At 42.4% G+C, this 21,752-nt stretch overlaps 1 protein-coding gene across 1 annotated transcript in view; it reads right to left on the bottom strand.

Annotated features, from left to right (window-relative positions):
• dnah7 (dynein, axonemal, heavy chain 7) overlaps positions 1-20,570 on the bottom strand; it is a 230,777-nt gene extending 210,207 nt beyond the window's left edge. The window contains exons 1-14 of the mRNA XM_021596897.3: positions 19,946-20,570; positions 11,801-11,872; positions 11,458-11,560; positions 10,832-11,012; positions 10,596-10,686; positions 10,299-10,479; positions 10,059-10,131; positions 9,629-9,754; positions 9,333-9,452; positions 7,265-7,448; positions 7,006-7,185; positions 6,505-6,777; positions 2,388-2,515; positions 298-376 (exon numbers count right to left, since the gene is read on the bottom strand). Coding sequence (XP_021452572.3) covers positions 298-376; positions 2,388-2,515; positions 6,505-6,777; positions 7,006-7,185; positions 7,265-7,448; positions 9,333-9,452; positions 9,629-9,754; positions 10,059-10,131; positions 10,299-10,479; positions 10,596-10,686; positions 10,832-11,012; positions 11,458-11,560; positions 11,801-11,872; positions 19,946-19,957 — 1,803 coding nt within the window. The 5' untranslated portion in view covers positions 19,958-20,570. The remainder of the gene's footprint in view (positions 1-297; positions 377-2,387; positions 2,516-6,504; positions 6,778-7,005; positions 7,186-7,264; positions 7,449-9,332; positions 9,453-9,628; positions 9,755-10,058; positions 10,132-10,298; positions 10,480-10,595; positions 10,687-10,831; positions 11,013-11,457; positions 11,561-11,800; positions 11,873-19,945) is intronic.
• Positions 20,571-21,752: the final 1,182 nt, after the last annotated feature.

Here is a 21,752-nt window from a genome sequence, read left to right as displayed (position 1 = left end):
CGTGTTTCCATGGCAATTCCATTGTTTTGGTCGAGTTCGATTGACCTCTTTACCACAACTATTGCTATAGATATTCTGTTAATTACCAAAATTACTCAAGATTCCAGTAACTTTGGTATTATTATTTTTAGATTATTATTTTAGATACAAATGTCAAATCTGTCAACAATCATTCCTCCAAAGGACTGTTCTATAGTTTACATTCTGTGGAAATCCCCCAAATCATGGTATTTTATGTCTGGGTTTCAAATCACTCATGATACACACTACAGCAGCGAGTGTAACGGGGGAACTTACCTTGAGCTCCATCAGTTCCTGTGTGTTGGGAGGGGTGCTCAGTGCATTATCTGCGATCTTCTCAAATTCATCACAGAGCCTGCAGTCACACACACACAGGCACACACAGGACACACACACACGATAACCGAAATTTTACATTTTTGCGGCCTTTTAAGCTTTAACATACACACATGGACGCAGCGGTCTAAGGCACTGCATCTCAGTGCGAGAGGCGTCACTAAAGTCCCTGGTTCGAATCCAGGCTGTATCACATCCGGCCGTGATTGGGAGTTCCACAGGGCGGCCCACAATTGGCCCAGCATCGCCCGTTTTGGCCGGGGGTAGGCCGTCATTGTAAATAAGAATTTGTTATTAAGTGACTTGCCTAGTTAAATAAAGGTTACACACACACACACACACCAAAAAGTTATTTTGTTGGCATTTACGTATGTCGCCATTACCAGTAAAACATAATCAAAACCTAATTTCTTTCACGTACTTGCTGCGATGATTCCTTAGTTCATTTGTTCAGTCATTTCATTCTCAACCAGGATTTCTATGGAACGCTGTTTGGGTCTTTGCGTGTCAAAAAACATACTATTTAACACTATTTTGTCAAATAAGCTTGTTGACCAATCAGGACCTGAATATGACTGCACGTCACATAATAATTTAAAGCATTCATACATTTTTTACGTAGTTATTACACATTGATTACACTATCACTCGTATTTCATATGTCACAACGATTCATCGAAACGTATGCTATGATGCTGTTAAAGTTGTCTGGGCTTGAGTGTGCTGCTCATAAAAAAAAGCTAGCTAGCTCATGGATGCAAACAATGTTCTTCCTCAAAAACATAGCAAAACAAAATAATCTGTTTAAGTAGCTATAGTTAACTATATAGCTAGGTGTCATCATCTAAAATAACCCTAATTTATAATACAGTTCTTATTTGATTAATGGTGGTCCCACCCATCTATGTGAAGCTAGCCACAATAAGGATTAGCCACAATAGTGGACTTTGCGGTTAGCCTTCATAAAAGTATGGCATAATTCTACTATTTGTATTCATTTGCAACACTGTCGAATGACATACTTTTATTTTGAAGGCAAACCGAAAATTCCACTATTGTGCCTAATTTTTATTGTGGCTAGCTTACCAACACATAACCCGGTCCGGTCGAGCCTCACTAGCCAGATGAAGCTAGCTGGCTGCTTATAACGTTAGCTTTGGGCAACAGGGTTAAGTAGCTGACTAGCTATTTATTTTCATGACCTGAAGTTCAATTTCAATAGGCAAACAACAATACTTACTCACAAGGATTCCTAAATCATTGCTAAGAATAATGAAAATGACTGCAGTTTTTACTGGTCATTGTTTTCAGGCTGGTTGTATTGGTGCTAGCTAGGTACCAAGCTAAAGCTAGCTACCCCAGGAGTTGCGGTCGAACAAATGATGCTTTATTACCAACGCGGTATTGTAAACACATCGTTCGTGGCCGAAGTTTGCTTGTTTGCTGACTTTTTTGTACAGCTTTGACAGTGCTACTGTATCTTTTTTGACACGCAAAGATCCAAACGGCATTCCATAGTATGTATGTTGTGAAGCTAATAGCAGTGACGCTATTACTGTTTAACTCCCGTAGGACAACATCGGAAAAATAGCGCACTTGGTACTGTTAACTAGATCCTCACAGCAGACATTGTGGGCTAGTTAGGAATGCTGTGTTGCACGTATAGCGCAACATTTTACGTGGCGTCATTACGTCACGTACCTTCGTTATATAGGTATGATCATCAGCTTTGACATCGTTTTTTCACATCAGGCGCTAAACTAGACATCGGCCGATACCGATGATGGCATTTTTAGCTAATATTGTCCGATTCCGATATGTTCACCGATATATCGTGCATCCCTAGTCAAAAGTGAGAAGTTTGATTGCAGAATGTATTTTTATGCCCAAGGTATTTCTTGAGGAGAACCTTCACTCTGACAGAGCACTTTCTGCAATGACCTCAGGGATGATTTTTGTGTGTGCTTTGTTTAGACCTAAGGTTCATTCTGAGAGAATGGGAATCTTCACAGGGTAGAAAAGTGACTCACTTCTTGTTCATTTCCTGGTGGTTTTCCAACATATGTGTGACCAGATGTTGCCGCAGTCCCTCGGCACGCTTCACCAGGGCACGGACCAGTTCGTGGCAGTGCACTTCAAACATACCCAGGCGCACCACCTGTTGTGCACAATATGTCAGGGAAGAGAAGACAATGAAAAATAAAATCTCTATTGCAAACAATGTTTTAATGACCAAAGCTTGTTAACAATGCTGCTTGAAACTAGCGTTGTAACCCTAAATCCTAGCAACACTTTATCAAGCTCAATACCAACAGTGGTTGCAATAGCCTATCACTGCTCAAAATGACTGCAGTGAAGCATATCCTCCAAACAAATCCAAACAGTCCATACTCTCAGGCACCCAGTATCTATTGCAATAGACTACTACTTCCGGCGCCGACAGAGATGGCCGCCTCGCTTCGCGTTCCTAGGAAACTATGCAGTTTTTTGGTTTTTTACGTGTTATTTCTTACATTAGTACCCCAGGTCATCTTAGGTTTCATTACATACAGTCGAGAAGAACTACTGAATATAAGATCAGCATCAACTCACCATCAGTACGACCAAGAATATGTTTTTCGCGACGCGGATCCTGTGTTCTGCCTTACAAACAGGACAACGGAGTGGATCCTATGCAGCGACCCAAAAAAACAACTCCGAAAGAGAGGGAAACGAGGCGGTCTTCTGGTCAGACTCCGGAGACGGGCACAGCGCGCACCACTCCCTAGCATTCTTCTTGCCAATGTCCAGTCTCTTGACAACAAGGTTGATGAAATCCGAGCAAGGGTAGCATTCCAGAGGGACATCAGAGACTGTAACGTCCTTTGCTTCACGGAAACGTGGCTTACTGGAGAGACGCTTTCCGAAGCGGTGCAGCCAACAGGTTTCTCCACGCATCGCGCAGACAGGAAAAAACATCTTTCTGGTAAAAAGAGGGGCGGGGGCGTATGCCTTATGACTAACGTGACATGGTGCGATGAAAGAAACATACAGGAACTCAAATCCTTCTGTTCACCTGATTTAGAATTCCTCACAATCAAATGTAGACCGCATTATCTACCAAGAGAATTCTCTTCGATTATAATCACAGCCGTATATATCCCCCCCCAAGCAGACACATCGATGGCTCTGAACGAACTTTATTTAACTCTCTGCAAACTGGAAACAATTTATCCGGAGGCTGCATTCATTGTAGCTGGGGATTTTAACAAGGCTAATCTGAAAACAAGACTCCCCAAATTTTATCAGCATATCGATTGCGCAACCAGGGGAGGAAAGACCTTGGACCATTGTTACTCTAACTTCCGCGACGCATATAAGGCCCTGCCCCGCCCCCCTTTCGGAAAAGCTGACCACGACTCCATTTTGTTGATCCCTGCCTACAGACAGAAACTAAAACAAGAGGCTCCCACGCTGAGGTCTGTCCAACGCTGGTCCGACCAAGCTGACTCCACACTCCAAGACTGCTTCCATCACGTGGACTGGGAGATGTTTCGTATTGCGTCAGATAACAACATTGACGAATACGCTGATTCGGTGTGCGAGTTCATTAGAACCTGCGTTGAAGATGTCGTTCCCATAGCAACGATTAAAACATTCCTTAACCAGAAACCGTGGATTGATGGCAGCATTCGTGTGAAACTGAAAGCGCGAACCACTGCTTTTAATCAGGGCAAGGTGTCTGGTAACATGACCGAATACAAACAGTGCAGCTATTCCCTCCGCAAGGCTATCAAACAAGCTAAGCGCCAGTACAGAGACAAAGTAGAATCTCAATTCAACGGCTCAGACACAAGAGGCATGTGGCAGGGTCTACAGTCAATCACGGACTACAGGAAGAAACCCAGCCCAGTCACGGACCAGGATGTCTTGCTCCCAGGCAGACTAAATAACTTTTTTGCCCGCTTTGAGGACAATACAGTGCCACTGACACGGCCTGCAACGAAAACATGCGGTCTCTCCTTCACTGCAGCCGAGGTGAGTAAGACATTTAAACGTGTTAACCCTCGCAAGGCTGCAAGCCCAGATGGCATCCCCAGCCGCGCCCTCAGAGCATGCGCAGACCAGCTGGCCGGTGTGTTTACGGACATATTCAATCAATCCCTATACCAGTCTGCTGTTCCCACATGCTTCAAGAGGGCCACCATTGTTCCTGTTCCCAAGAAAGCTAAGGTAACTGAGCTAAATGACTACCGCCCCGTAGCACTCACATCCGTCATCATGAAGTGCTTTGAGAGACTAGTCAAGGACCATATCACCTCCACCCTACCTGACACCCTAGACCCACTCCAATTTGATTACCGCCCAAATAGGTCCACAGACGATGCAATCTCAACCACACTGCACACTGCCCTAACCCATCTGGACAAGAGGAATACCTATGTGAGAATGCTGTTCATCGACTACAGCTCGGCATTCAACACCATAGTACCCTCCAAGCTCGTCATCAAGCTCGAGACCCTGGGTCTCGACCCCGCCCTGTGCAACTGGGTACTGGACTTCCTGACGGGCCGCCCCCAGGTGGTGAGGGTAGGCAACAACATCTCCTCCCCGCTGATCCTCAACACTGGGGCCCCACAAGGTTGCGTTCTGAGCCCTCTCCTGTACTCCCTGTTCACCCACGACTGCGTGGCCACGCACGCCTCCAACTCAATCATCAAGTTTGCGGACGACACAACAGTGGTAGGCTTGATTACCAACAACGATGAGACGGCCTACAGGGAGGAGGTGAGGGCCCTCGGAGTGTGGTGTCAGGAAAACAACCTCACACTCAACGTCAACAAAACTAAGGAGATGATTGTGGACTTCAGGAAACAGCAGAGGGAACACCCCCCTATCCACATCGATGGAACAGTAGTGGAGAGGGTAGCAAGTTTTAAGTTCCTCGGCATACACATCACAGACAAACTGAATTGGTCCACTCACACAGACAGCATCGTGAAGAAGGCGCAGCAGCGCCTCTTCAACCTCAGGAGGCTGAAGAAATTTGGCTTGTCACCAAAAGCACTCACAAACTTCTACAGATGCACAATCGAGAGCATCCTGGCGGGCTGTATCACCGCCTGGTATGGCAACTGCACCGCCCTCAACCGTAAGGCTCTCCAGAGGGTAGTGAGGTCTGCACAACGCATCACCGGGGGCAAACTACCTGCCCTCCAGGACACCTACACCACCCGATGTCACAGGAAGGCCATAAAGATCATCAAGGACATCAACCACCCGAGCCACTGCCTGTTCACCCCGCTATCATCCAGAAGGCGAGGTCAGTACAGGTGCATCAAAGCTGGGACCGAGAGACTGAAAAACAGCTTCTATCTCAAGGCCATCAGACTGTTAAACAGCCACCACTAACACTGAGTGGCTGCTGCCAACACACTGACACAACTCCAGCCACTTTAATAATGGGAATTGATGGGAAATGATGTAAATATATCACTAGCCACTTTAAACAATGCTACCTTATATAAATGTTACTTACCCTACATTATTCATCTCATATGCATACGTATATACTGTACTCTATATCATCGACGGTATCCTTATGTAATACATGTATCACTAGCCACTTTATACTATACTATGCCACTTTGTTTACATACTCATCTCATTTGTACATACTGTACCCGATACCATCTACTGTATCTTGCCTATACTGCTCTGTACCATCACTCATTCATATATCCTTATGTACATATTCTTTATCCCCTTACACTGTGTACAAGACAGTAGTTTTGGAATTGTTAGTTAGATTACTTGTTATTACTGCATTGTCGGAACTAGAAGCACAAGCATTTCGCTACACTCGCATTAACATCTGCTAACCATGTGTATGTGACAAATAAAATTTGATTTGATTTGATTTATTGAGTATATCCCCATTTTGTATATGCATCATTTCCCAGGCCTAAATGTCCTCAATAAAGATAAAATGTGTTTCACCTTCCTTAGTTCAATTTACTTTTGAATGTAGGTGTACTTATTTTACGTAACTCTGTTAATAAAGAGGCGTATGGTGGGATGGGGGAGGCCAAAATGAGCAATTCAACTTCCATGGGGTATCTTTAAAATGGACTAAAATGTAACATTCGGTATAAACTAGATCCACACCTTGCTGGAGCTGTACTGGATCTCATCTGCCAGCTGTTGGTAACGGGTGACCTCTATCATGATCTCTGGGAAGGAATGCTGCTCGCGGAGGAACTGCTCCACGTCATCCTGGGCCTGCTGGGACACCAGGGGAGCGTACTTGTCGTAGAGTCGCACATGCTCCAGAGGCCCGGCGCTCTCCTCCCAGATTACCCTCCTCACCTCCTCCTGCTGGGCCTGCATGATCTCCGGGAGGACGATGGGCTTGAGTGTGCCCCCGCTCTGGCAGCCCGGCTTGGGAAGAGTGTTGTAGGATGGAAGGTGGATGAGGTGATATGGTGGGTGTGAAGTCTTATACTCGTGCAGTAAATTGTGAGGGTAAGTGACAGTCACACAAACACAGTAGGATGTCTACTTCTCCAATTCAAGCCAAAGAGATACACAGTGGCACTTTCATCCCAACATACACACACACACACACACACACACACACACACACACACACACACACACACATATTACCCATTCTGAGTAGAGCTTGGTCTCCACGCGCGGCACCAAGCTGATGGATTTCAGCATGATGTCGTAGACGTTGAGAAGGATGACCTCAAAGTCTTTGAAGTCAGGCTCAAACTTGATGTCATTCTCATCCAGGATCAGACGCAGGACAAAGCCAGGGTGCTCATAGGCCCTCACCGAGTACTGGGAGATAGGACCCCAAAATCAAAATGACTGGCGTACACTGAGTGTGTGTGTGTGTGTGTGTGTGTATTGTAGTTACCGGGTCCTGGGAAATGAGGTGTGTGTAATCCTGGATGGACTCCAGTGCTAGACTCTGGAGCTGTGAGGCCATCAGGGCAGCCACACAGTTGAAGAAGGACTGCAGTTTGGCTGCGTTGGTGTTGCTGGGGACCAGCTTGCGTTTGTTCCCCTGGTAGTAAATGTGCTGAACTTCGGGAAACCACCTATTCATAAGCACAAAGTTAGGGTATAGGTTAGAAATGGAAGACAAGAAACAGCCCGGCTAAGATGCTACTTTTCACTGACATGCTACCTCGGAAGCCTGCTACAGTTATTTTTAGGTGTTCGGTTGTATCAAGCACAGGAGGTTGGTGGCACCTTAATTGGGGAAGACGGGCTCATGGTAATGGTTGGAGCGGAATAAGTGGAATGGTATCAAATACATCAAACACATGGGATCTTTCTCAATATGCATTCTACTGTGCTCCACACTCTCATGCTCCGAGTGTAATCTCCGACGACGCTCTCTTGAGTAAGTTCTTGTGAGGACGTGAGTGTGGAGAATGCATAAAACATTACATTTCAGAAGCACTCGCACTCCCCTTACTGTATTACCTCACGTTTCACCTCCCCATTCACTGAACCTTCTTCCAGGCAGGACAATGGCAAAAATAGACCAAACAAGACAAAGCAACTGTTTTACTTCATAACTATCAGCTAGCTATATGTGAATCGTAAAAATCTATCTAGTCAGGTTGTTTAACAAGTAAAAATGAACAAAAAAACAAATATTATGCAAGATAGATGTCAATTCTTCTTGGGTAGCTACCTAACCATTCTTCGTGGCTTTCTGGCTAGCTAACAGTAGTAGCTAGACAGTTAGCCCTATTGACTCATAGCCTTGCGATCTATAGTACGTAGGCAGGTAAACATGCCAAAACTAACACAGCATGTATTTATTAACGTATCAAGATAAAATAGTGTTGTCAGGCAACATATGACATGTGAATAGTCAGCATTTCATTATCGCTTCAGCTCATATAATGTCCGCCATTGATTTGAAGAAATCGTGCGTCATTTTTTACTTTGCTGAGTCATATTTCTTTGCATACTTTCCGTTGAAGCTTGCATCGATGCATGCTTCAAAATATTTACAAACGAAGTACGCTTCTCGAATGCGTGCTCCATTTCACATACCTTGATTTTTACTCATACTCTGACACTGCCATGCCCCAATTTGCATGCTCAGAGCACGGAAGTATGCATTTTGAGAAACACCTATGGTTTCCATGATGCCATTCCATTTGCTCTGTTCCAGCCATTATAATGAGCTGTCCTCCCCTCAGCAGCCTCCACTGGTATCAAGTGTTGGATTATAGCATGAAATATGTTTTTTCATGTTACCATATTAGAACTTAGAACTTATTTGATTGCTGTATAATGAATGTATATGTTGAGGTCAATGGAGGGATAACAACTAGGTGTATGGAAAGTTACTGAGAGAGGAAGGAGGAGTGCAGAGAGCTTACATTCTGTTAGAACATGTTATTGTTAAATCTCAAGGATCCTATAGGGAGAGGAAAATGTTAACCGTCTGGTTTCAGTAACAGATAAGGTAGGACAGCCGTGATTTAAGAAGGAGTGAGGATTCGGGCCGAGGTCAGGTCAGATGAAGTGAGAAGGAACAGTCACCACTTAAGGTCTTGCCTAGCAACAGAGATGCAATGGCTGTCTAGAGTTGCAAGGAGTGGACTCCACCGAGGAGGGTATAAATATATGTGCTTGAGTAAACATGTCTTTGTCTTTGCAGCCTTTTGACCCAGTGGGTGAATAAACATGGTTTGAGCTTTGACTACTTGTCTGTTAGTTTTTCACTGTTTGTCAGAACCTAACAAAAGTCCATGTGGAATCGCTTGCTAGCTAGCAGTGCACTTGTAGTATTCATCCTGCAAGTGACATCAATCCTCCTGAGACCTGAAGTAGTTGTTTCCTTTTTCAGCAAGGGACATGGCTTTTGTGGGGTGACAGGAAATGTAAGTGTAAAGTGTCAGTATGCAGGTCACTGGTTCTAGCCCAGTGGGGACCTACTCTATTACATGTACTCATACTTTTTGAGGAGGATGTCCTTGGCACACTCAATGTGTCTGGTGACTAGATGCTGGAAGATGGAGAGCTCCATAGACTCCTGCCTGTTCTGGAACTCCTCAACATCGATGAGACGCATCTTCCTACAAGGAGAACGCAGGGGGTGAGAGATTAAAGAAAAAGGGAGGCAGACATAGAGCAGAAAAGATGGCAATACTGAATATAAAGGCTTGGGACAGTGAAAGAGAAGAAAAATATAGAAAGAAATAAGACTATAAGAATAGGATAGAAGGATATGATAGGATAGAAGTGTTCTCACTTGAAAGACACATGCCACAGGTCCAGCACTGATAGCATAGTGGGGTTGATGGAATGCAACTTGTCTCTCATCCTCTTTTGGGCATGAAGGAATGATTTGTTCCATGGTTTAGGGACCACCTCCATTCTTAAATTATGTACAGCAAGGAAAAGAGGATAAGAAGAAGTTTAATATTTTTAAGAGGAATACAATTTGACAAAAAAGGCTACTTAGAACATTTCAACCAACATGGTCTTCGTCAAGTAACTGAAGACCATGACGGTCAAAATGTTTCTTTATTAAACAACCAAGTTCGGAAGCAACAAAACACTAAGGAGACATTCCTTTTTTTCTATAGGCAATTAATCTGAGCCCATGTGGTTTCTGGACCAAGTGTGTTTCAAAGTACTGCACACATTGTCACATTCTCTCTGCATTTTATGGGACTTACTCAACTCTGTGAGGAGGAACATCTTTGACCTTGTCTTCATCGTTTTCCCTCGGGTCCCGAAGTACGAAATCCACTGCAAACAGCGGCAACAAAACAACATGACTAATTACTGTGCAGCAAAAGACTAATAATAGATATGCACATTTTAGAACAGAATCTAGAGAAAAATCTGAGTCTACAGACAGATATGTCTTAACGATAATTTAAAGAACACAGATGGATTTGTGTTGGGTTAGGTACCGATGGCTTTCTTCACACTGAGCAGGTAGTCCTCCTTCATCTCGTCTGATAGCAGCTCTATGGTCCTAGTCAGCCTCTTCAGGTGAGTGGGCACCAGATCCAGAACATTCTCCAGCCAGGAGTCCTCCATGGCTGCCACATGCTCTGTGTCGATCCCATTGCGGATGTAATAGTAATATCTCTAACAAGGTGGACATAAAAAGATAAGACACATTAAAGAGCTATAATCCACAGTTGCTACATTCATTTTTGGACCTATTAATTAACAATATATACCAAAATGTCACCTTCCCTTACCAGGATATCCTTCTCTGTAGCTGTGGGGGACCCACAGGTAGGGGGCTGACTGTCCTCCACAATGGTTTTGCCACTGGCAGATTCATGCTGCCTGAAACACGGGGTAATTTAGTGAAAGGAGAATGTTGTATGTTGAAAAGTGCTACCGAACGTCGGGGGAGTCGGTATGTGGATGCTTGGATGGAAGGGGATGAATAGGCAATGTATGGATTGATTGATTATTTGATTGGACTCACAGGATTATGCCGACCAGGGCACTGCGGAACTGCTCCCGGTCTTTTTTGGGCTGAGTGTGGCTACTGCTGCGATGTTTGGAGGACTCTGATGACAAGCCGGCCTCTCTGCTCTGGGAGTCCTCCAGGCCTCTGCTCAGGCTCTGGTAACGCCTGGTTCCCGACCCTCCACCCAGCACGTCTCCTACAGTGGACAGTGGAGACACGTCATTATAGGTCACATAAGACACTTATAGGGGGGATTATAAAGCATAGTATTGCCTTCTCCACACAGTTACAGTGGATGGACTTTATCATATAGGTCACAAAGAAACATATGGGGCATTGGGGTGAAGGGATTATATTCCACGCAGTTACAGTATGTGAGGCTAAGAAAAAAACATGGTGAGGGAAGTCAGTTATAAAATCCATCATTTTTTTACCACTCAATTTACAGTTTGTGGAGGGTGTGTGTATGTTCAAAAAGTATTGTTGTTATTGTAAGGAGCTATGTCTACTCATTGATTGCAACATACAATATGCTGTTCTCCATTTGAGTCACCTTTGGTTAATTATGTTTTAAAAACTATAACGAAGTTGAAACGATGTCCTATTTGCTACTAGCCTATATCAGTGAGAACATAACTTACTGGACAGTCTAACTGCCGCCCCAAAGCCATGGGACACTCCTCTGACTGGCGGCTGCAGGACAAAGGCAGGAGCTGTCTCCTGCCACTGGGGTTTGGAGCGGATCTTTGAAGACAGATATAAATGAATAGTTTAGTGCAAAACGAGAGAGTATGGGACTAATAAATAAAAAATAATTGGAAATGTAACAATTAGATGGTTAGTTATTTGAGTTACACCACCCACACTTTCTATGAAGCAAAACCAAGACATTATGCTTAGCCTATATTGGACAAACTCATCTGTTACATAGGCTTACTGGTTAGCAATTGCCAAAGCCTGGGAGACTGATGTTAGGCAGCGTACCTGTGGAAGTTGTGGTAGGAGGCGGTTTGAACTGTCAGGGATCTTGGGCAGCTTCTTATTATGCAAAGACTTCTGTGAAGAGAACGTTGAACACTGTCATTCGGACCTAGGTGGCTAGCTGGACATGACAAATGTCACTGAGTAACAATCGGAAATTATTCAGACCCCTTGACTGTTTCCACATTTTGTTAGATCCTTTTTCTAAAATTGATTAAATTAAATGTTCCCCTCATCAATCTATACACAATACCCCAGAATGACAAAGTGAAAACAGGTTCTTAAAAAAAAAAAAAAAATGTATTAAAAATAAGAAAGAGAAACACCTTATTTACATAAGTATACAGACCCTTTGCTATGAGACTTGAGATTGAGCACAGGACTCTCAGACCATGAGAAACAAGATTCTCTGGTCTGATGAAACCAAGATTGAACTCGGTTTCCTGAATGCAAAGCGTCACGTCTGGAGGAAACCTGGCACCATCCCTAATGTGGGGATGTTTTTCAGAGGCAGGGACTGGGAGCCTAGTCAGGATCGAGGGAAAGATGAACGGAGAAAAGTAGAGAGAGATCATTGAGGAAAACCTGCTCCAGAGTGCTCAGGACCTCAGACTGGGGCGAAGGTTCACCTTACAACAGGACAATGACCCTAAGCACACAGCCAAGACAATGCAGGAGTGGCTTCAGGACATGTCTCGGAATGTCCTTGAGAGTACCAACCATAGCTCGGACTTGAACCCGATCGAACATCTCTGGACAGACCTGAAAATAGCTGTACAGCGACGCTCCCAATCCAACCTGACAAAGCTTGAGAGCATCTGCAGAGAAAAATGGGAGACTTCCCAAATACAGGCGTGCCAAGCTTGTAGTGTCATACCCAAGATGGCTCAAGACTGTAATCTCTGCCAAAGTTTCTTCAACAAAGTACTGAGGAAAGGGAATGAAACCTGTTTTTGCTTTGTCATAATGGGGTACAGTGCACAGATTGATGAAATGTTAACAATTGTTTTAACACATTTTAGAATAAGGCTGTAATGTAACAAAATGTGGACAAAGTCAAGGAGTCTGAATACTTTCCAAAAGCACTATATATATATATATATATATATATACAGCTGAAGTCGGGAGTTTACATACACTTAGGTTGGAGTCATTAAAATTTGTTTATCAACCACTCCACAAATGTCTTGTTAGGAAACTATCGTTTTGGCAAGTCGGTGAGGACATCTACTTTGTGCATGTAATTTTTACAACAATTGTTTACAGACATATTATTTCACTTATAATTCACTGCATCACAATTCCAGTGAGTCATAAGTTTACATACACTAAGTTGACTGTGCTTTTAAACAGCTTGGAAAATTCCAGAAAATTATGTGATGGCTTTAGAAGCTTCTGGTAGGCTAATTGACATTATTTGAGTCAATTGGAGGTGTACCTGTAGATGTATTTCACAGCCTACCTTCAAACTCAGTGCCTCTTTGCTTGACATTATGGGAAGAAAAAAAATTGACATTGTAGAATAATAATGAAGACATCAAAACTACGAAATAACACAAATGGAATCATGTAGTAACCAAAAAAGCTTTGCACTCTCTTGGCAATATCTCAACCAGCTTCATAAGCTTCACCAGCTTCACCTAGAATGCATTTAAATTAATAGGTCTGAACAGTTAAAAGTCCATTTGTGGAATTTCTTTCCTTCTTAATGCGTTTGAGCAAATCAGTTGTGTAGTTTTACCAAATAAACTTATTTGGTAAAAGACCAAATCCATATTATGGCAAGAACAGTTCAAATAAGGAAAGAGAAATGACAGTCCACCACTACTTGAAGAAATGAAGGTCAGTCAATCCAGAAAATTTCAAGAACTTTGAACGTTTCTTGAAGTGCAGTGACAAAAACCATTAGGCGCTATGATGAAACTGGCTCTCATGAGGACCACCACAGGAAAGGAAGACCCAGAGTTACCTATGCTGCAGAGGATAAGTTCATTAGAGTTGCCAGCCTCAGAAATTGCAGCCAAAATAAATGCTTCAGAGGAGACTGCGTGAATGCTTCATGCTCGAATTGCTGCAAAGAAACCACTACGAAAGGACACCAATAATAAGAAGAGACTTGCTTGGGCCAAGAAGCACGAGTAATGGACTTTAGACAGCTGAAAATCTGTCCAATTTGAGATGTTTGGTTCCAACCGCAGTGTCTTTGTGAGATGCAGAGAAGGTGAATGGATGATCTCCGCAGGTGTGGATTCCACCGTGAAGCATGGAGAAGGTGTGATGGTGTGAGGGTGCTTTTCAGCATATTATGTGGGAACTCCTTCAAGACTGTTGGAAAAGCAGTTGAAGCTGGTTGAGAAATACAAGAGTGTGCAAAGCTCTAATCAAGGCAAAGGGTGGTTGCTTTGAAGAATTTAAAATATACAATATATTTTGTTTTGTCACTTATTTTGGTTACTACATGATTCCATATTGATGTCTTCACTATTATTCTAAAATGTATTAAATAGTAGAAATATAGAAAAACCCTGGATGTGTCCAAACTTTTGACTGGTACAGTGGGGAGAACAAGTATTTGGCCCCATCCATCCTCCCCTCAATACGGTGCAGTCGTCCTGTCCCATTTGCAGAAAAGCACCTCCATGCTTCACGGTTGGGATGGTGTTCTTGGGGTTGTACTAATCCTTCTTCTTCCTCCAAACACGGCGAGTGGAGTTTAGACCAAAAAGCTCTATTTTTGTCTCATCAGACCACATGACCTTCTCCCATTCCTCCTCTGGATCATCCAGATGGTCATTGGCAAACTTCAGATGGGCCTGTACATGCGCTGACTTGATCAGGGGGACCTTGCATGCGCTGCAGAATTTTAATTCATGATGGCGTAGTGTGTTACTAATGGTTTTCTTTGAGACAGTGGTCCCAGCTCTCTTCAGGTCATTTACCAGGTCCTGCCGTGTAGTTCTGGGCTGATCCCTCACCTTCCTCATGATCATTGATGCCCCACGAGTTGAGATCTTGCATGGAGCCCCACACCGAGGTTGATTGACTGTCATCTTGAACTTCTTCCATTTTCTAATAATTGCGCCAACAGTTGCCTTCTCACCAAGCTGCTTGCCTATTGTCCATCCCAGCCTTGTGCAGGTCTACAATTTTACCCCTGGTGTCCTTACACAGCTCTCTGGTCTTGGCCATTGTGGAGAGGTTGGAGTCTGTTTGATTGAGTGTGTGGACAGGTGTCTTTTATACAGGTAATGAGTTCAAACAGGTGCAGTTAATACAGGTAATGAGTGGAGAACAGGAGGGCTTCTTAAAGAAAAGCTAACAGGTCTGTGAGAGCCGGAATTCTTATTGGTTGGTTTGTGATCAAATACGTATGTCATGCAATAAAATGCAAATTAATTAATTAAAAATCATACAATGTGATTTTCTGGATTTTTGTTTTAGATTCCGTCTCTCACAGTTGAAGTGAACCTATGATAAAAAAAAAATTACAGACCTCTACATGTTTTGTAAGTAGGAAAACCTGCAAAATCGGCAGTGTATCAAATACTTGTTCTCCCCACTGAATATATGAAAGATTATACTTTATTAAACGAAAATCAAAAGAAATGCAGAAAAAATAAGTACATTGCTAGTTTCAATAGCTGGTGTTGCCCGCTTTGGCTGAAATAACTTAATGTAGCCGTTTCTAGTAACTGTATCAGTCTTTTACATCGACTGGGATGAATTTTTGCCCATTCTTCTTTACAGTACTGATTCAATTGTGTCATGTTTGAGGGCTTTCTTGCATGCATGGCCCACTTCAAGTCCACCCACAGCATTTTGACAGGATTGAGATCTGGGCTTTGACTCGCAATTCCATAACCCCACATTTCTTCTCTTTGAGAGATTCTGTTTTAGTTTTGCTGTGTGTTTTGGATCATTGTCCTGTTGCAAGATCCATGTACGGTTCAGCTTCAGCTTTTTGACAGATGGCCTAGCATTCTCCTGAATAATTCTCTGGTACAATATGGAATTCATGGTTGACTCAATGATGGCAAGTTGGCCAGGCCCTGAGGCAGCAAAGCAGCTCCAAACCATAATGCCACCGCCTCCACACTTTACTGTTGGTATGAGGTTCTTCTGTTCAAAGGCAGTGTTTTGTTTTCGCCTGTCCAGATCACATTGTTCCAGTAGTTTGGCCTTTACCCAGGCGTTGTCTGGAGATGTCAGTTGTGTCTTAATATTATTTTTTGAGAGCAGAGGCTTCTTCCTTCCTGACCTCGCATGTAGGCCAAGTTTGTCCAGTCTCTTTCTGACAGTTGACTCATGCACTTCGACATTGATTGTGGCAAGAGAGGCCTGTAGATCCCTTGATGTTACCCTGGGGTTCTTTAAGACGTCTATGAGCATCTTTCGGTCAGCTATTAGGCTGAATTTGGTGGGACGACCTGTCCTAGGTAGATTGCCAGGGGTCTGGAATGTTCTCCATTTGTAGATGATCAATCGGACAGTGGAATGATGTACTTCGAAATACTTGGAACTGGATTTGTAATTCCTCCCAGACTCGTGGGCGTGAATAATCTTTCTTCTAAGGGCCTCGGAAAGGTATTTTGATAGTGGCATGATGTGTTATCACACACCCATATGGTTAAAACCAACCAGACTAAGTTACTCTAATGATTTTCTAATCATTTGCACCTGTTTTGGTGCACCTGATTCTAATTTTAGCCATTGTATGTGATGGTAAAGGTACATTTTTCCACATAAGGAAATTGCATTTTTGTTTATTTTAATTGCTTAACATTTTCAACGTTTTTTTGTTGTTTTAGTGATTTGTTAAATTGGGTTACCTTTATCGATGAATGTGGTTGGAATTTAGCTCAAATATCCATGTGTCCAAATATGTTAAAAACAAATAATAATTACTTTCCAGGGGGTGTATTTACTTTTTCAAATGACTGTATATCCATTGATTGCTGAAGAATGTAATTACAGCCTAGGTACCAAGGTACTGTATAGGGTACATAACAATATTATGCAAATGTTTGTTTTTGTTGTAATTTCAATCTTTGTAAACAAATAATGTAGCTTCAAAATGTATTTTAAGCCACAGTCTGTCCTGCTGTTCCTTAGCTGAATAATGGACAAAAAGAGCCTATAGTTAGTTACTCCTTATAGTCCAAGGACCATACATGTTCTGTTTAGAGGCTAATTGGCTATGGCTGCCAAAACAACCAAATACTAAACTCAGCAAAAAAAGACACGTCCCTTTTTCAGGACCCTGTCTTTGAGACAATTCATAAAAATCCAAATAACTTCACAGATCTTCATTGTAAAGGGTTTAAACACTGTTTCCCATGCTTGTTCAATGAACCATAAAGAATTAATGAACAGGCACCTGTGGAACGGTCGTTAAGACACTGTCAGCTTACAGACGGTAGGCAATTACGGTCACAGTTATGAAAACTTAGGACAACTAAAGAGACCTTTCTACTGACTCTGAAAAACACCAAAAGAAAGATGCCCAGGGTCCCTGCTCAACTGCGTGAACATGCCTTAGGCATGCTGCAAGGAGGCATGAGGACTGCAGATGTGGCCAGGTGTCGTGGAAATTTCCTCTATTTACCAAATCATGAGAGCAAACCACACACAAGTCAGAGTTAGTTATCAAAGTCAATCTTTAATTATATGAGCTCTATCACAACCCTGTGACTCTCAGATCAATTCAGTGTCTATCAATGAATTCTCGGAGAGTCCCTTCAACATTTCAACTGAGATCCTTTATAGCGAAGACACACATAGTCAGACAGCATAGACATAATAAATCGTTCAGCTTTGTCTCCTAAACTATGTTATTTTCTCAAACTCAGAACCATAAACCAATCCTCCATATCAACAGGCATATATCAAATCCATCCTATCTTGACAAGATCACAGAGACACACTAACTGGCACACAGACATTGTGGAGCCAAGAGATACACGCTTGACCTCTCCCCTCTCTCCGGCCCAAGCAACTTAGTCTTGACATAGAACAGATACTGCAACCCCGCCACAGTATTATACAAAAATAACATTCTGATGAGAAGTAACTTACAAACATATGATGAATATAAAACATCTTACCTATGTTACCAACCAATTCTGATTATTCCCCAACACAGGGCAATAAATTGCAATGTCCGTACTGTGAGACGCCCAAGACAACGCTACAGGGAGACAGGATGGACAGCTGATCGTCCTTGCAGGGGCAAACCACGTGTAACAACACTTGCACAGGATCGGTACATCCAAACATAACACCTGAGGGACAGGTACAGGATGGCAACAACAACTGCCCACGTTACACCAGGAATGCACAATCCCTCCATCAGTGCTCAGATTGTCCGCAATGTACTCTGGAACGGGATCGATTTGGAGGTGGAATGTCCGTCATGGTCTGGGGCGGTGTGTCACAGCATCATCGGACTGAGCTTGTTGTCATTGCAGGCTATCTCAATGCTGTGCGTTACAGGGAAGACATTCTCCTCCCTCATGTGGTACCCTTCCTACAGGCTCATCCTGACATGACCCTCCAGCATGACAATGCCACCAGCCATACTGCTCGTTCTGTGCGTGATATCCTGCAAAACAGGAATGTCAGTGTTCTGCCTTGGCCAGCGATGAACCCGGGTCTCATTCCCATTAAGCACGTCTGGGACCTGTTGGATCGGAGGGTGAAGGCTAGTGCCATTCCCCTCTGAAATGTCCGTGAACTTGCAGGTGCCTTGGTGGAAGAGTGGGGTAACATCTCACAGCAAGAACTGGCAAATATGATGCAGACCATGAGGAGGAGATGCACTGCAGTACTTAATGCAGCTGGTGGCCACACCAGATACTGACTGTTACTTTTGATTTTGACCCCCCCTTTGTTCAGGGACACATTATTCCATTTCTGTTAGCCACATGTCTATGGAAGATGTTCAGTTTATGTCTTAGTTATTGAATCTTGTTATGTTCATACAAATATTTACACATGTTAAGTTTGCTGAAAATAAACACAGTTGTCAGTGAGAGGACGTTTCTTTTTTTGCTGAGTTTACATCTAAAAATGAATCGAATAACGCGGTACGGTTCTAAAAACATAAAGGTCTCTACTTTGATATCACATCAAAATAATTTCACAAAGCAGAATATACACTTACACTGTTTTAACTGTTTTAACACAGTTGCCGCTGACAGTATTTTTCAGTGACAACAAGTCTTCTGGTTACACACAGCTGTTCAGAGTTGCAGATATATAATTAGCATAGGTAGTCGACTCTGAAATATGGACGTGGAAACCCTATTTCAAAAACAATTTCTCGCTGATATGAAAGATACGTTCTGACCTTATATTTCCAAAACGGTACCGCAAGTGATGCATGTTAGCGCACTTAACAAAACTCCCCCAGCCAGAAGACGTCAAATGTTTTCAGGATTCAATTTCAACCACAGGATTATGTCATCATGGTAACCAAATTTTAACATAGACAAACCTTGTATAAAATATGTTTAATTTGTACCTTTAAGACAACGTCAGATCTTCAACGTTATGTACACTATCAGAAAAAAATTAACAATAGGCTGGGAGACACCTCTTACTGGAGAATGTGTCTATCTAAAGCTACCTTTTGGTCTCCCATCCATGGTTTTAACCAAGCCCAGCCCTGCTTCGCTTTGATATTTTCCAATGAATATTACCAATGTGAGAATGATTGTTGAGTCATGTCAAAGGGTAGGTTAAACAGAGCAGCAAATTAATAACCAGGCCCAACCCTGATGCTATTTACAAAGTCATCAAAAGCTATTGTTTCAATTTAACACAGGATTCAACCCCCCCAAAACAAACAAACGGCCTCGTGGTTTCAAGCACAGGTTGATTTCAAATGTAAAGATATTTAGTGAATTTTAATTATGTTTGGTTGTCAACACAAACAAATATCAACATTTGAAGGGGTTTGATGTGTCTTCTACTTGGACAGTTCCATCTGTGCCAATGACTTAGTCTGGCTTTAATTCCAGTTTGTCTATAAATTAATAATTGATATGTTGGATTTCTGTCTCAAACAACTTTTTCCGTTCAGGTTCCATCTCAACCAACTTTAGTAACTTAGCTAACATTATGTGGGTCATGTTAGAGCAAACTCACCTGAGTTTCCATGTTGAAGAATGTAAAGAAATGTTTACCTCTACATACTAGTGATTGCGCTATTTAAACAAATGTAACTTTGTAACCGTTTCAAGAACTGGTCGAAGTCAGCTAACGTTAGTTAGAGGAGGTAACGTTAGCAGCACATAAAATAATGTCACAACAACTTTCGCAAAACGCTACAACTAAGAAACCTGCATGTCCCTTCTTTGCAAAGCTTGCTGATAACTTTTTTTTTTACAAGTATCTAGCAATTGTTTGCCCATCAAATGTGGCGTTATCTGGTTTCTTTCATAGCTAAAATCAGCCAAGTAAGTATATTTCTCGACGGCGAGCTGTTGCCACTTGCCATTTCGGTTGCTAAGGAAGCGACGCGACATGCCTCCTCCCCTCAACCACGCCCATTCCTGTACAGAAGGCTTCAGTGCAATTCCATAGTAACGGAATTACGCGAGACTCAGATGTTTCACTTTAAAATGTATGTAAAAACATAAACGTTCTGATTTGCTTATTTACACAACCCATACAACTCTATGTACAATGACTACTTTTAACAATTTTACACAACCCATACAACTCTATGTACAAGGACTACTTTTAACAATTTCCGCCAAATTGCATTTCCTTGAAGAACAGTGTAGACTGCCAGCCCATTCCTATTAAACCAATGAGGTTCATTGTATGGCTGCCATTACAGGACACAACTTGCGTTCTATTTTAGTTGCTTCTTGATTGCTTCATGAAACACCAACACCCTCTTGCAACTAATAAGTAACTCATCTGCAACTTTGTGCAACTAGTTGCAGCAACAGCCAATAAAAACAAGATGTATGCAAATTTGTGTACACAGTCAATACATGTAATTTCGAGGAGAACACAAATCTCTGTTACAATAACCAAACGGTTGGATAAACAAATAATTCGTGAAACCACGACGTAATGCAACAGATGACATGTGGTGAGTTTGGAACTCTCAAACACGCAGCTTCAATTTGTTTGCCAGTTGCATGCCATTTTAATGGCGTTTGAGTTGCTTCATGTTACAGCAAAGTTGCTTGAGAGGATGTCACCAACTAAAATTGCGTTAAAGTTGCTTTGTGTAACCTTAACCTGAGTGCTTCTAGTACAGGATCTCCAACCCTATTCTTGGAGAGCTAACAATAGACTCCTTTCTGTGTTTACAAACATTGCCGCAAGAGCCCGATGCGGTCAAATTGTTGGCAGAACAAGGGGGAGTTCTTATCGAACGCCAGGAAAAAAAGTATATATTTAGCTTAATACGTTTGCGGGTCTATGGCGCTTGACTTGAGCCAGAGCATCCAGGAGCGATATATATGTGGCCAATTTTACGCCATATGTATTACATTTAAAATAAAATAAATTGTAAACATTAAATATAAAGTTGAAAATGTAAACATGATATTTTCGAGGAAGGGGGAAATAATGGATGTTTAAGTCAAAAAACAAACAATTGAAAGCAACATGTATAGAATTGTAAACAAAAACAATGATATAAAAAGCAAAAACCCCAAAACTTGCAAGCAAATAATTTTATGCAAAAATAATTTTCAGTTCAACTTTCCCAAAAATCAGTTATATTGAATCCATTTTCCTACGCTCTTACCTGCATTTACTACCTTTTGGTTACGCTACTCATAGCTTTGCTTTTTTTCAGTGAAGGGTGGGGTTAGAAGGAGGCGTAGACAATGAGTCTCCATTGGTCCACTAGTTTTGGAGTTTCGGTTCAACTTAACCCAATCAATTAACATGAAAGACAGGATTTTTTTTCTATTGGCTACTTAAACAG

The sequence above is a fragment of the Oncorhynchus mykiss genome, chromosome 3 (genome assembly GCF_057628025.1).
Source record: "Oncorhynchus mykiss isolate SJ-2025 chromosome 3, ASM5762802v1, whole genome shotgun sequence".
NCBI lineage: Eukaryota > Metazoa > Chordata > Actinopteri > Salmoniformes > Salmonidae > Oncorhynchus > Oncorhynchus mykiss.
The sequence above is the reverse complement of the archived record's forward strand: the minus strand, read 5'-3'. Positions and strand labels throughout refer to the sequence as shown.